Source organism: Nanorana parkeri, unplaced genomic scaffold (assembly GCF_000935625.1).
Source record: "Nanorana parkeri isolate BGI_ZX_2015 unplaced genomic scaffold, ASM93562v1 scaffold2672, whole genome shotgun sequence".
NCBI lineage: Eukaryota > Metazoa > Chordata > Amphibia > Anura > Dicroglossidae > Nanorana > Nanorana parkeri.
In genome coordinates, this window is record NW_017308940.1 from 29,280 (window position 1) to 44,471 (window position 15,192).

Here is a 15,192-nt window from a genome sequence, read left to right on the forward strand (position 1 = left end):
TTGCAGGTGACAGCACAAGAAAAAAAAATCAATTATTTGAAATGCAGCATTTTTTCTTTTTAGAAACTATATTTTATTCATGTGCACCTTTGAACTTTCAAGAAGATTGCAAGATTGACTAGTGAATTCCCTAGCACAGTTCTCTCCCTACTGCTATTTCATGTCTCCTCTTCTGGGTGTGTCCAATTACTCTCTGTGCTAGTTAAGCTCCTCCGTCCCTCCCCAGCTGGTGGCACCCAGCCGTAGTTTCAGGGCTTTAGAATGTCTACATATGGGATGCTTTTACAGGTAAATAAAATAGGTTAAATGCACATATCTATAAGAATATTTTTGTTGAAATGAATAGCCAGGCAACAGAGTCATTTTAAGTGACTACCAGTATGTTTGTACCTACTAATCATAATATGGTAATTCTTTAAAGGGTAAAGCTATTAATTAGAAACCAGTGCAGCTTTCCTTCTTACTGCTGTAATCATTAAATTGATTTTTCCAGTCCATCATGTAATTGTTCCAGCGATGGAATTCAGCCTTCCACTGCCGTTCTACTTCATCAATATTTCCTAAAAAAAAAAAAAAGATCACACTTAGTGTTTTAATCTAAATTTGAATCTATGTGTTTACATTAATTGAAAAAAAACGGGTGTTAGTGACTTTGTATTCTTAAAATACTGATATACTAGACAGCCAGGAAAATGAATTTCTTAAAATGACTTGTTTTACTTTGTAGCAGATTATTTAATTTTCTTATGGTATATTTTCTCTTCTATAACATTTTGCTATTTGGACTGTTAGTGTATATTTATGTTTAGAAATTACTACTTATTTAATCTTCACAACGTCTTCTGCTTACACCTATTTTGGTTAGCAGATCTGGAAGTGTATACGTTGTTAATAAGCGTTATAGTAAATGTTGGCAAGTGAACAAAAGATTTAGCAAATATACAGAATTATTACCTTAACCCAGTAAAAATCTGTCCTTTTACTAAACTTTGCAAGTTTTCATCTAATTTGTGTGCATGTCCTTGAATTGTCTTATGCTGGTAAATAAAATATTTTAGCAGCATTCCTTTGTATAAAATGTTCTATATGAGCATTAGGTTAAGAACCCTAATAAAAAGCATATATGCCTTCCTAACAACACTGATATTGAACAGTAGATTTTAGCTTAAGTTTAAATAGCACTTCATTTTGTAGCTAGTTTTAGAAACATAGAACAATGACAGCAGGAGAAGACCAAGCGCTCTGTCAATTCTGCCCCTGCTATTCTTTCTGCTATGTCTACCGATAGTTTGAATACATTTATTTGGTGCTGAAATTCTTTTTTTATGTCATTGTTAGTATCATATCAGGGAAGGGCGTGAGGGCATACAGCATTTGTCCCTCAAGCCAGTACTAATGAGACATGCCAGGGTGGGGACCCTGAATGGAGATACCCATTAATCAGATTGGGACTCCGAGTCAGTAACACATGGTGGGCCTTTTATGGCTACCACACTCAGACCTGTGATAACAGCATCTGGCACAGGGAAGTCTTCCAGCACCAACTTAATTTGGGTTCTCAGCTGTCAGGTGAATGAATGGCAAGAGCTGTAAAGGAAGCTGATTTTGAAAAATGTGAAAAGAAAATGTCACAGTAGATCTTATCTTTTAGGAACACCTATCACCATGTCTTCAGATCAATAAGGCACCATGGCACAATTGCACAACATATTATATAAGTTTGATGGTTAATGGAACACCATGCCACCACCACCTTGCACCCATACACAAGTATATAAATCTAGAGTAGCTGTTTTAAAACAGAAGAGGAATCCCCTTAAAAAAAGTAATATGCTCCAATACCAGATATATATACCTACAACCCTATTCTAGAGGTAATACGCAAAATAACCAAAGATCTACAGCCAGTACCCTCAGAAGACCCCACACTTAAAGAAATATTCCCTCAGCCCCCAATACTAGCATTCAAGCAACCACTGAACCTGAGAAGAAAATTGGTACGCAGTAAGCTGACCGCAGAACAGGCGCTTACACAGAATGGCACAGTACAATGCAATAAACCCCGCAACAGTAAGGAGAAGGCCTGTGTAAGCGCCAAGTCATGACTTGGTGCTTACTCAGGGCTGAGGACTGTCTGCCCACTCCTATGTGACACGGCTGGGTGCCTAAGTGGCCAATCATGAAGCATCAGTGCTGTCATGTGGAAGCAAGGAAAATAGCCAATGTTTTCCCATATCTGCAACTATCATGGACTTTACTTTATCTGGGATTTTCTATGTGAACAGAATGAGGGTTGAGCAAAACGAATATAGTGTAAGTGTCTCCAGGAACCAACAATTAGGAGAATCTGCCAACTATATAGGTAAAGCACATGTTTACATAAAAAAATAAAAGTAATTTTAGGAGATCTGATACAGAATTAAAAAAAAAGTTACCTTCAGTTTGCATCTAAAGGCATGCTGGTGATGCCATAGCTTGCTGGATGGACTATACATTATTTGACTATCATTTTCTTAGACAGGAAATTAGCTTGGCACAATGTGGAAAGTATTGATATACTGTAATGATTCTAAGAAATCTTGCTTATTGTCCCACAGTTAGTGTAATAGTGCAAGCTGGAGAAATGTTATTTGGTGGTCAAAAATATAATAGCCTCGAAATAAAACTAAAAGTTCGTTTTTTAATACTGACTAGCAAAAGTGTGACTGTTCCAGGCTACATTGTGAAAATCCTAACAATGGTTGTGAGGAAAAGATATATGTTATAATAATTTTTAACAAATTAGAATTTAAACAACTAAATACCTATTTCAAATCTAATATGTTGCTTGTGCAGTACTGGTTAATATAGCAGCATGTAAGGAGAGAAATCAAAGTTGTGGCCTTGGTCTAAGAAGAAAAAAGGGGAGCAAAGATTCTCTTTGATCCTAACGTAGGAGAAAAGCCTACATTAAAAAAAAACGTATTCATAAGCTACACAGGTGCAAGCTGTAAAAAGTTAAACGTTTTGGTTATCACTTGCCTTGCCATTGTTTCGCAAAGTTATACCAAGAAAGGCCAGTCTCTTAGTAACAACTAGTAGTTACCTTGGTAACTACTCCAATATAGGCCAGATCATCATCAACAGTGATCCAGTCAAGACCTTATCCATTTGTCTAGAGCTGTGGAAATCCCAAAGCCATACATAGTATTTGTAATCTGCAAAATATATGTAGAACCTGATGCTTTGTGATGTTGAAAATAATGCATCTTTATACATTAATGTGTAATAAATCCCATATATGAACATATATGGGACAATTAATTCAGAAGTTCTTCTAATGATAAGATTTGTCACCATTGAGTACCTAAAGGGAGTACTTGCTGCATTGTCCTGGTTTCCAGTGCACAGAATTCATTCAACTGGCTTTGTCCAAATCAACATTCAGCAAAGCTTTTGTTTTATAGCACAACACATCAAAATGGATATGGAGCTGGTCTGTGCTTAAACTTCAGCCCTAGTTCCTGTCAATTGCTGCCTAGGGAGGGACCTCTTTGCCTGGGAATGTGTCGGAGCACAAATTTCTGGCCCTGTTGCATACTTGCTTTACTCATCTGGGAACAAAGACGATGCAAGAAACTACAGCATCTTGAAAGGCAAACCATTTTTGTTTAAAAATAAACTGTTATTTACTGAAAGTAAAATATTACAATATTAAAGTAAAATAGTATACTATTTACTAAATCGTAAAATATTTTATCACAAAATACTATTAGTATTGGTTTTACTGAAAATAGCTGAGCAACTTGCTGTATCTTCTGCATTTAACAGATTATACAAAAATTCCACTCTTTTATCAGATCAATAAGAAGCACAATTGCAGTACATCTGCTTTGTGAATGTTACACAACAGAGTGCATGTGTGATAGGTGACATACATATTGGAATTTTGTAGGCTGACTTTACCAGCTGTCATTTTAAAATTCCTCTGAGCTTTCTGCACAAGTTACTGAAATCTGACATCTCACTGTTTCTCTATGGATTACAAAATGAATCAACGGCGTCTTGCATACATAAATGTAAAATCTGATAATAAGTAGTTTAAAAGCACTCGTTTAACTAAATTAATTTAATTGAATCTGAAAATACCTACACACATGATAGTTCTATTCTGCAAATGAAAACTAGTAGATTGGCTGAGATTTGCAGGATAAAGATGTACTGTACTTCTAACTTGCACAAGTCCATGAATTATGACCTATTCATTGTAAAAGGTCCTCTTTAAATTCTTTTTGCAGCATGGTGGCCCTTCTGTAATCTGGGTGTTAATAGATTCCACAAAGACTTGCAATCGGAAATCTTCAACTTGACAGATGTAGTAAGAAAACTGCTGCTAGAAGCTGCTAGAAGATATGCAAGCTTATTTAGAGATCTACAATGATGTACAAAATGCACTAAACCATTTCAGCAATAACCTATAATATTATGCTGATATATATATATATATATATGTTAAATTAAATCCTGATTTATTGCTATGGGTTACTGAACTTATATATCATCATTGCTCTTTGCAATAAAGGAACATTCCTATAAGTGCTACCCAAGGCAGCACTAAATGCTATGTTCAACTATTCTTTTTTTTGTGTCACAAAATTTATTTTTGATTTAAAAACTGCTTACAAAAATCCTCTGCAATAGAAGCCTCTGAATAATTATCTCTCCAGCAGGCGGCAAGCCTGCTTTTTGCTGTCTTTAAGCACTAGGTCTTCAGTATTCAATGCTTCTGGATGTGTTAGATTCCTGGTCTGCGCTGCACTAAGTGGTTTCTCCCATCATCCCTATATCACTACTGTGTTCTGTAGTGACATAGGACTAGCATATAGAAGACAGTGGAGTTCAGACTATTAAAAACTTGACAGTGTTACTTTAATCATTTATTGTTACTCGTATGGGGCACTGTCTGAATCTGGGGGGAGTCATTTTCCAAGGTCTTATTTACTTCAAGACTAACTAAAATATTTTCTATTCACAAAAAAAATTAAATATAAAAATAAAAAGTAGTGTTTTTTTTTGGTGAAATGGACAGAAATTCATATTTAAACATAGGTAGTCAGGCTGAACAGTAAGATAGCAGTCAACCATAGATCAACACCACAACCCTCTGGCCTCATCTAGTGATATCAAATGCATTTGAAATCATGCCAGATTTCCTTGAAGCATAATACATCCTTAGCAACATGGCACTTTTCCTATGACAAGACACCTAATTTCCAACAAAGTATGCCTTTGGCAGAATTGTACCCCTGTGGTACCATGGTACTTTCCTTACCTTACACTAATTAGATTTTTGTAAACAACAAATTTTTGGGTAATATCACAGTCCATGACAAAATGAAAGCTTTCAGGCAACATGATGTCCCTCTGCCAATATGAATCCCCTTGGGCTATGACAACATTTTGTATTCTGGCATCACCCCCTGACCAGCCAGCATGGCACCATAGAAACGTAGAGGAATAAGTACTTCTTTGCTATGGTTTCCCAGTCGTTATAACATTGAACAGAGAAGCAGAAGCTCAATCTTATGGTGTTTCTGGCGAAAGTCACCTGAGATAACCTTGTCACTTTGCCATGAGACAGAGATGACTATATGTACTCCATTTTAGACATGTGCACTGTCAAAAAAATTTGTTTAGTTTCGTTTTGATTCGGATTTTGTGTTATTTCGTTTTTCGGGATTCGGGTGTGAAAGTCCATTTGGAATTCGGACGAAATTCGTTAGCAGTAGTTCGTTCGAACGGTGGTTTCGTGTTTCTCTTATTCGTTTTGTTCATTCGTTTGCAGCAAAGTGACATTTGAGGGAAAAAAAATGTTTTTCTCCTTCTCTAATGTCACTTTGCTGGAACGAACGGACGAAACGATCGTTCGAACGAACTACCGCTAACGAATTTCGGAAACAGAAAGTCGGATTCGTTTGCATTCGTTATATCTGTAATTCGGATACATCCAAATTCCGAATTTTGGAAAATTCATCCGAATTTTTTTTTCGGAATGAAACAAATCGCACTTGTCTACTCCCTTTCTAAATATGCCTGCTTGGAGAATAGTGTTGTACATTTTGTGAGAATGAAGGTAAGTCAGATTTTTTTACCAATGACCTGTATATGTCTGGTGAGTAATTGTTGATTTATGTGGCTATTGAGATTTTCCCTGTTTTCAAAATATATACCAAATTACACAAGGGTATTTTTTTTAATAATCACTCGCATATCTTCAGCAGTCAAGAAAGCAAACAAATATTTAAACTGTTCAAGTATCAGATTTGTTCAAAAATATAATGCACAGAGCAATGGCAAAGTCCAAAGTGTCCAATAAATGAGTTTACTGAAGTTGTACTACTAACAAACTTTAATGAATGGCTGTGGAATATTTACTGCAATGTAAACATTGGGGTCTATTCACAAAAGGGTGTTTGGAGAAGGCAGGAGAAGTGAACAATCTAAGAGAAAAAATATTTGGTGCAATGAATTCTTTAAAACATATGTATCCTTTTCCACAAAAGAAGAAATCCCCAGGGTATCTTTACTGCAATATCACCAGCAACATATGAATGCTACTTGTTTTTGTCCTAAATTAAATAACTTTATCAAAAATACTTTGGGGATATAATTTAGAAATGGCATAAACACAGCAATGGCTATGCCTTTGAACAGTTTTCCCTACCTGACTCTCCATGGGAATATAATATTATAAAAGAGCCCTTGATAGTAACACCTGCGACAATAGAAACATAAACATCATTAAACATATGTCTCTATGCATAATTGATCTGGTTAATTACTTTATAGAAATTCAGTCCAATGTAACACTCCAATCCCAGTGAGGAATTCACATCCTGAAAGGCAGTGGAAGGACACAGTGTGATATATTATTGCCACCTGTTTACTTTCTTAGTGATAAGGTCACACAAATCAAATCATAAGTCATGCATCTTATTAACACTGACCTCATCAATCTATGTGAAATGACTATCCTAGACAGAAATGAGCCTGTCTCTAATAAAGTAAGATTAGTGTGTTCCGTTACACTTCTGATTAAAATAAACTGCCCTTGTAACAGGTTTGAAACAAAAATTAAGTATATAAAAAATAAAATACATATTAGCATAAGTCAAAATATACAAGCACAAATAATTGCTTGTAAAAGCATACCCAAAGTTTTTTATTGTGTCATCCATTTAAGAGAACTCTTACATATTAACAATTAAAACCGCTGTATATTAGAATCCTAGGGAGAAAAAAAAAATAGATATGAAAGAAAAACCCAGGTGAACAGTGTGAAAGATCATCAAAATGTTCGTCATGACCTGAAGTGCAGAAGGAGTTTGACTCAGCCGATCCAACATCTGGATCGGCTGAGCCGAACCTCCGGCAGGCTACTCACTGCTGTTCGGCCTATTCTTATAGATGCCAAACAGCAATGAGTGAATAGCCGAATGCCGCTGAGCGGCATTCGGCTCGGCTGTTCTGCTCGGTCCCTCAGAGGGACCGAGCAGAACAGAAAAATAGTTTTAAAAGTTTTAAAAAAAGTAAATAGAAAACGATTGTGCGGAGCTAGCAGTGATGGCTAGCTCCACCCAATAGTTTTCGATTGTCTGGCGGCTCTGCTGCTGTCAAAAAATAAATAAAAATAAAACTCTCCTGGGAGCCTCCCGCTCCCGGCCGCCCAGGAGAGAAACACTGCTTTTTTTTTCTCTTTATTCTGACACGCAGCCGTGTCAGAATAGAAAATAAATAAATAAATGTTTGCCCATTGGAATGCATTGCTAGATTCCCATTGGCTATTTCAATTTGCAATAGCCAATAGTAAACTAGCATTGTACCCACCCTCTGCTGATGGACCTGATGGAGAACTGCAGCAGAGGGCGGGTACAATGCTAGTTTACTATTGGCTATTGCAAATTGAAATAGCCAATAGGAATCTAGCAATGCATTCCAATGGGCAAAACTTTTATTTTTTTCTATTCTGACACTGCTCCGTGTCAGAATAAATAAAAGAACAATCAGTCTTTCTCTCCTGGGCTGCCGGAAGCGGGAGACTCCCGGAGCGCCAGGGAGAGTTTGCTGTTTGGAGATCATTTTCCTTTTGTTAGCAGGTAACCAGGGACGCTGATCTCTCTGCAAGTGGCCGGAGCCAGCCGTAAGATCACGGCTGGCTCCACCCAGCCGTCAGAAGCAGGCATATGCATTCGGCTCGACTGAGTTGCACGGCCACATTCGGGAGCTGTACGGGCTATAGTGAATAGCCCGTACAGCACCCCTTTGGTTCTACTGAGCCGAAGGGGTCCTGGGGCCGAAACTAGCCGAAGGATCGGCCGAAGCTACGGCAAGATCCTTCGGCAGTTTCGTGAATAGACCCCATAGTAGAATTCTCTTTTCCATCCCACATGCTATAAAATATACTCAGTGCGTTCCCTCCACTTTTGCAGTCAAATTTGAGAAACACCCTCTATATGTTTTATGTGTTCTTGTGCACACAGCATAACAAAAAATTATTTGCACCTTCACAGTGATCCTTATACAAAGACATAGGACTGCAATGTGAGGACTGCGTTTCTCTCATTAACTTCATTAACATGCAATGCAAACTCCTCTCGCCTCACGGACCCACCGCTCGTAACATTACACAGAAGGAAAAACCAAGTAAAACAGTTTAACCCTTAAGAAGCCAAGAAACCCTAACCCAAGTAAAAACAATTTAAATATATTAAACAATTTAAATATATAAAATAGGTTTTACCCCAAATTGGCTGCAAAAAGTGGACATACACTTTAAATGTTACTTCTAGCCAAAACTGATACTTCAGCATTGGGTAGATGCTGGCATATTGCCAGTTTTCTATACCTTTTCTGGGTTCAAGTAGTTAAATGTCTGGAATTCTGAACAAGTTCCCCTTAGCTCGCAATCACTAGGGTCGTTACTGTTTAATTTGTCTTCAGGCTCACTGAGACACAATGGTAGAGCTCATGCTGAACTGTTCTCTTTAACTGCAGTACTGTATTTCTTATAAAACCTAATATTTGCATCTTTAAACAAGACAAGCCTTAGAGAAATGTATGTTCTTTCAAAATGAATTTGATGTGACAATATTCTCTTCCTTCAAGGTACATTGGTTTTATAAACTCCCCCTTATTTAGAATATTTCAGTTTTTGTTATTTACCTGTTATCTGCAGGATTTTGGGATAGAATTTGTTCCAGAATCTGCACTGCTTGGCACGCATTTTTCGATCTGTCTTTGAGTCTTCTGTGTCTAACATAAGGTAATGTTGTTCATCGAGTGTGAATGCTGGCCATCTGTTTTCCTGAGACTGTACCCCATTTGGATTGCTAAACAAGAAATATTCAAACATAACGACTGTTATTACATACTCTGCCTATATTTTGCATTACACTGTTTTATATCAGCAACCCTTTGGTTACTCATCCATATTCAAAACACACAGGCAATGTTTGTAATATCACTCAGAATTAAAAGCTCAGACTATTGCTCTGTTTTGTAGGCCTTATCAGTACAACAAGCAGACTCTGCTGTCTACTCTGCCTTATTTATCAAGCTCAGAAAAGCAGATAGACAAAACTGCACTGGTTCAGTTAGAAAATGAAGTCTCACATTTATGAAAAGAAAATATGTAGCAAATAAATTGTTTTGGTTTATAACAAGAAGAAGATGGAAAAGCAACATTGAAAGGCAATTGCATACTAAATCAGCTAAGATCCCTGAAGCACAAAATAAAAGCTTCTGCTCCGGACAACTTTTTTTTAATGGTCTATGCAAAACATCAAAAGGGACAAGGTCTTAAATAAAATAGAAAATAGTAGGATACCGTTTCATACAAGATTCATATCAAATCAGCAAAATTCATATAGCAGACTGGAATCTAAAGTTAGAAAGGGCTTACGTCTCTAGTTTTAATATACAGTATATGGAACCTGCAGCACTTGCAGATTTTACTGTGTTGCTGTGGCTATATTGTCCTTTTGAAGAGTACCTTTCATCTATACATAGTGCAGTAATGTTAAAAGCTGAAGCAGCATACAGTTTGTAAACATTGCATTGGCTTCACATACTGTGATCTCTAAGATGCTGTAGTGGTATTTGTAATTGAACAGACCAATTAATCTGTGTCTTTCTTTTTTTGTGCCCCTTGAGTACTTTGAAGATGTCCATCAATTAAGAGGCAGGATTGACCTGGTGAATTTTTTGGAATTCCTTTTGTATTGTTTTGATATGTGGTTGGATATGCTGGATATGCATGGTATGACTTGCCTCACTTTCTCACATATAACTATGGAATTAAATTATCGTATGCAATTGAATATCTTTATCTGTTTGAATTCATTCATTTAAATATATGGTTCATATAATGCTAAGTGTTGTACATTCAGCTGGAATGCCCCCTGTCTATATTGTAACCTAGGCAAGTCCAGATATTTGACAGTCACATTCTCCAATGCAAAACTCTTCTGTGTTATCCCTTTTGTCTCTGTTTCTTCTCATTCTAAATATTGCATTGCCATTCACTGTGGCTCCATTCTCTTCTCTTCCCTGTATGCTCATCTCTTAGTGCCTCCCTTACAATGTTCTGTGTTTTTTTTGCCTGTTTTGCCGTGCTTTTCAAGGTTACCATTATTTTTCTCTGTACTTCTCTGTTCCCATTCTCTGATTTGTCCCCTAGCACTCCTCTTCTCTCTTGCAATAACTCGTTTCTCGTGTGCCAGTTCTGCTTATTTTCTTCCATGTACTGCATGTCTCTCCTGTGCCCTCTCTGCTTCCTTTCCCAAAATGTTCTTAAATGTCTTTCATCTTTACTTACTTTTGCCCATCATTCTTTGTGCCTCCAGTCTTTCCCTTAGTGCCCCTGCTATTTCCACGTCTGCTATCATTGTTATCTTCTTTGACCTTATGCATAAATATGCTAGATCTTTTGACTTAAGATTTCAGTATAGGAGGCCGCTACAGGGACACCTCCTTATCAGAGCCACTGCACAGTTCATGTATGTCAACCACAAAAAAAATGTGTACCTAGATTTAAACATCCAGTTTTACAATGTGAATTATTATGCTTTGTTCAGAGAAGTTTACCCACCACAAAATGGCCTCCACCTCATTTTTACTGGTGGAGGTCATTTTAGAGTGAGGATCAAACTTGGACCACTAAGTTGTACTTTGATCATGAAAGTCAAATTTCAGGCAAGGTTTTTTTTTTGTTTGTTTTGCTTTGAACAGAAAATTGAAGAATTAGAACCTTGGTCAGATTTATATTACTGTATGTGTACCCATTGGCGAGATTTCCCTAGCTTGCTGCTCCTGTTTGACAAGGGGGCATAGGGAGAGAAAGTGGTGGGAAATCTCTCTAGTGTAGACACAATCACCAAGAAAAACTTTTTTATTTAAGAACGAGGAAGAGTAAGAATCTGTATCAGGTTTGCATTACTTTCTGTTCATTCCTATTCTAGGAATTCCAATTTTTACCCCATTTCATGTACCATTGTCACTGAGACATAAAGTGAGGGTATATCACCCAGATGGAGACACAGACAGCAATCAAAACCCAACAGAAGTTCTAAAATTTTTGCATTTAGTCTAAAACTAGTGGTTGGAGTTGGGCTTTACCTTTTTATAAATTAATGTTATTTTTCATATGTATTTTATTATACTTGATCACGACAGACATTATCCTGAGTATTCCCTAAAAAAACAATAAACTCTGATTTTTATTGAAAGTATCAACAATTGTCTTTTCTATCATTTAGTAATTTCTGCAGTTCATGTAATAGCTAGGGGAATATGATGAAACACAGTATTATGTATGTGAATAGAAAGCAGTATCTGGTTGGGTTTGTTAGTTCTTCTAGAAAATGGCATAATTAATATTTGATGTTTTAGATATGTATTAGGTAATTAACAGAAAGTGCCAGGAATAAAGTACCATAATTTGTAGAGTGAGATAGCTTATCGTGCTTCTGCTTAATAATTAAAAGTACATTATGATTAATACTTCCTCCCTGCTCAGTAACAATGTGTACCTTGTGTATTATAATGTGTAGTTCCTGATTCTATTTCTGGAAGGGATGTGGCATTTCAGGCCAGAAAATGTGCTGCCTTAATTGTTAATTTAGTATGATAATCATCAGTCTTCATATGCCACTTGGTATGACTGAAACACTGAAGGGGCCTTCCAAAAAAAAGTGATATCAAAACTGATATTTCTTTTTTTAGGAAAATATTAGAAGTTAATCACCTATATCTTCCTATATCTTAGATTCCACTGGTGAGATTTGTGTATTTCTAGGCATGGACATCTGAGATGGAGCTTATAAAGTGTCTCCATTCTTGTTTTTGTATTATAAACACATGGAAAAAATGTAGTATTATTTTTTTTGCAGCAGGAGTGATAGATACCAGATTGCAAATACAAACCTGCATAATTCATTCTGAGCATATGGATAACAAATTCAAAATCAGATTTTAACATGAAAATGGCAAAATGATCAGTAGATCCAGAGAGATAGCCAGCTAATATATGCAAATCTTGACTCATATAAAAGTCAAACTGGACCCTGCCTCCCCACCTCTTTGTACCCTGCCTATTGGTCCTACAAGATAGAGGCTACATGGGCAATTTTTAGAAGCTCAGTGATGCTACTAAAATCTTTCTTAACAGATGGAATACATGGCATCCTATGGTCTAAACTACATAAGTTACATGTATTAGCAAACTAAGTGGTGCATTGTACAAAGATAGGAGATTACTCATTACTGCATGCTACTTGTGTAATTTACACTGTAGGGAGGTATTTTACTGGTTACCAATGTATTTCCTTTTGCTAGTGATTAGTTGCTAGCAATTTTATTAGCTGAAGCTTTAATGTTGTGGGCAGCCTTATTCACCAATAAGAAGGCTCAGGAAGTAAGAGCCAGCATGGCCAAGTGTTTTTTTAAAGAAAAAAATGAAGATCTGTAGCAACTCCTGTTGCCTATATCGGAAGCTACTGATTATTTTAGTTTTTCAGTGAAGGTAATCTTCACTGCTTATGAATTATTCTATTATTCTTAGAATTACCCAGGTTTATGGCAGGTTTGTCTACTTTTCTTGCAATGGTAGCACTTGTAAGAGGCCTTGCAGTTGTTTTTCCCCTTTTCTTCCTCAGTAGTGTTTAACCAAGTTTCTGTTGTATAATTGAAGGAAATCTATCTACAATCGGAAAAAAGGGCATTGATTACTGGGTGAAGAGTGAGCTCTTCAAAGAAAGAGAGAGTAGACCGACTCTCTGAGGCTTAGAAACTCGGTTACTTGAAAGTAGGGAACATGGGCCGGAGACTGTGTTTCCCTTAGGACTCCTAGCATCATTTGTCAGACTGAAGGATATTGTAAGTAACTTTGCTGCAGGAAATGCTAAATCAAAATACATGCAACACCTAGTAATTCATGATGACCCAATATTTTAGTAATTCCAATGGAACTTGGTTGTTTTATATTCAAGTATGTGCCTGATTTCTGTCTCAAGATGTCACAATTTTCAGTTGGAGTTGAAATCCAATAAAGTTACAAGCAAGAGCAGTAGTGGGGGTAATTGTTTCCAGCTGCAACACAGAAATGTTTTCGGATGAAGTATGGTGAAAGAGAAGACTCCTTCTTTGCTCTTTGGTGAGCCAAGTTAATATGTATATCAGTGACTTACACTCTATTTCACAGTAATGCTCTCTACGCTGACCTCCTAAATGGGTATATTGCCCATGGGCCTCTCTGAGGTCAAGAATTCCAGCTGCACAATTCTTCTTTTCTAATCCTACAATAGACAGTACTTATCAGAATATGCATGAAGTAGTCAGCATAGTTTTAATTTGGATGAACTGTGTGTGGGACTTAATGTATCCTGTTTTAAACTTCATTGGTTGGGAAGCAGGGGAAAACAAATGAATGCAAGCCTTGATTTGACCTCAAAGGAAAACTGCATGCTGTCTTGTTCTCTTTACTGAAAAAGTAGCTGGATCATAACTTCGACTCAATCTGCACTAAGAAATTAATTGAGAAAGTGTTTAATCTTAGCGCAAAATACATTACGTTCCTGATGATTCACCAAAAAGTACATGATGTTGTATCCCAATGTGTGGTAGTTATTTTAGATGAAATTGTGAGTTGGTCATGTGGAAAGGAGTCTGCACCTAGCATCTGGCATGCAGAAATGGAGTATAGAGCATGACCTTACCTACAGCTGTATTTGGAAAGATATAGCATACAAGGCTGACACCTGACACACAAACGTTTGCATTGATTGAGGGATGAGGGTAAGCTATTTTTCTTAGGGCCACCTTAGACTTCACAGAACACTATGTTCTTCATTCCCCAATGCCAACAACATACACACATGTACATACACTCGACTAAAACAGCCAGACACTAGAACCAGAAAAAAAGGTATATATTCTATAAGGCTGCCATAATGAGACAAAGATGACTGAATGCAAACAGAGCGGTATAGTCTCCTCTCCAATGATTTCCCTTCTACCGGCCTTCTACATTCCATGGTAGAGCCTAAATAAGTATGAAGTCATAATATGTTTTGAAACAATATAGCTAAAAACAATTCTATATGTGAAGTATACTTTTTCAAAGCAAGGCAGTGTGTTAAATGTCTTAACAGAAATGTAATTACCTTTTTCTTTAAAGGAGAACTATGAGGTGAGTGATTTTCACTCAGCCTCATAGTTTGAGCCGACGTGTGACAATGAAACTGTCACACGTCGGCTCAATAGCTTGGGAAGTGAGCAAACGCATACCGTTGCTCGCTCACTTCTCGATCATGTCCCTGCAGAGAGCCGTGACTGTCACTCACGGCTCCCGGCAGGGATTCCTTCCTCCCCTCTCTGATCCTCCAGGGCTGACTGGCGGAACAAACAGGGAGGGGTCGGGTACAGCTGGCTCTGCCTCTAGATAGGCAGAGCCAGCTGTCAATCACACAGCTGGGTGGATCTCGACAGTAATGTCGGGCTCCGTCCCGGCTGCGGCGGTCTCAGTATACTGCTAGCTGTAGCTAGTTTGTGTCCTCCTGTGATGCTTAGGAGAACTATGGGAAAAACACTTACCCCTTAGTTCTCCTTTTAATGGTAAATGCATGCATTCTTCTGCACCTTGCAAGACAGTGCTGG

The 15,192-nt window shown here is 37.3% G+C and overlaps 1 protein-coding gene across 1 annotated transcript in view; it reads right to left on the reverse strand.

The window, feature by feature from the left end:
- Positions 1-328: 328 nt before the first annotated feature.
- The window catches only part of BCHE (butyrylcholinesterase), a 59,379-nt gene continuing 44,515 nt past the window's right edge, over positions 329-15,192 (reverse strand). The window contains exons 3-4 of the mRNA XM_018574007.1: positions 9,202-9,368; positions 329-560 (exon numbers count right to left, since the gene is read on the reverse strand). Coding sequence (XP_018429509.1) covers positions 436-560; positions 9,202-9,368 — 292 coding nt within the window. The 3' untranslated portion in view covers positions 329-435. The remainder of the gene's footprint in view (positions 561-9,201; positions 9,369-15,192) is intronic.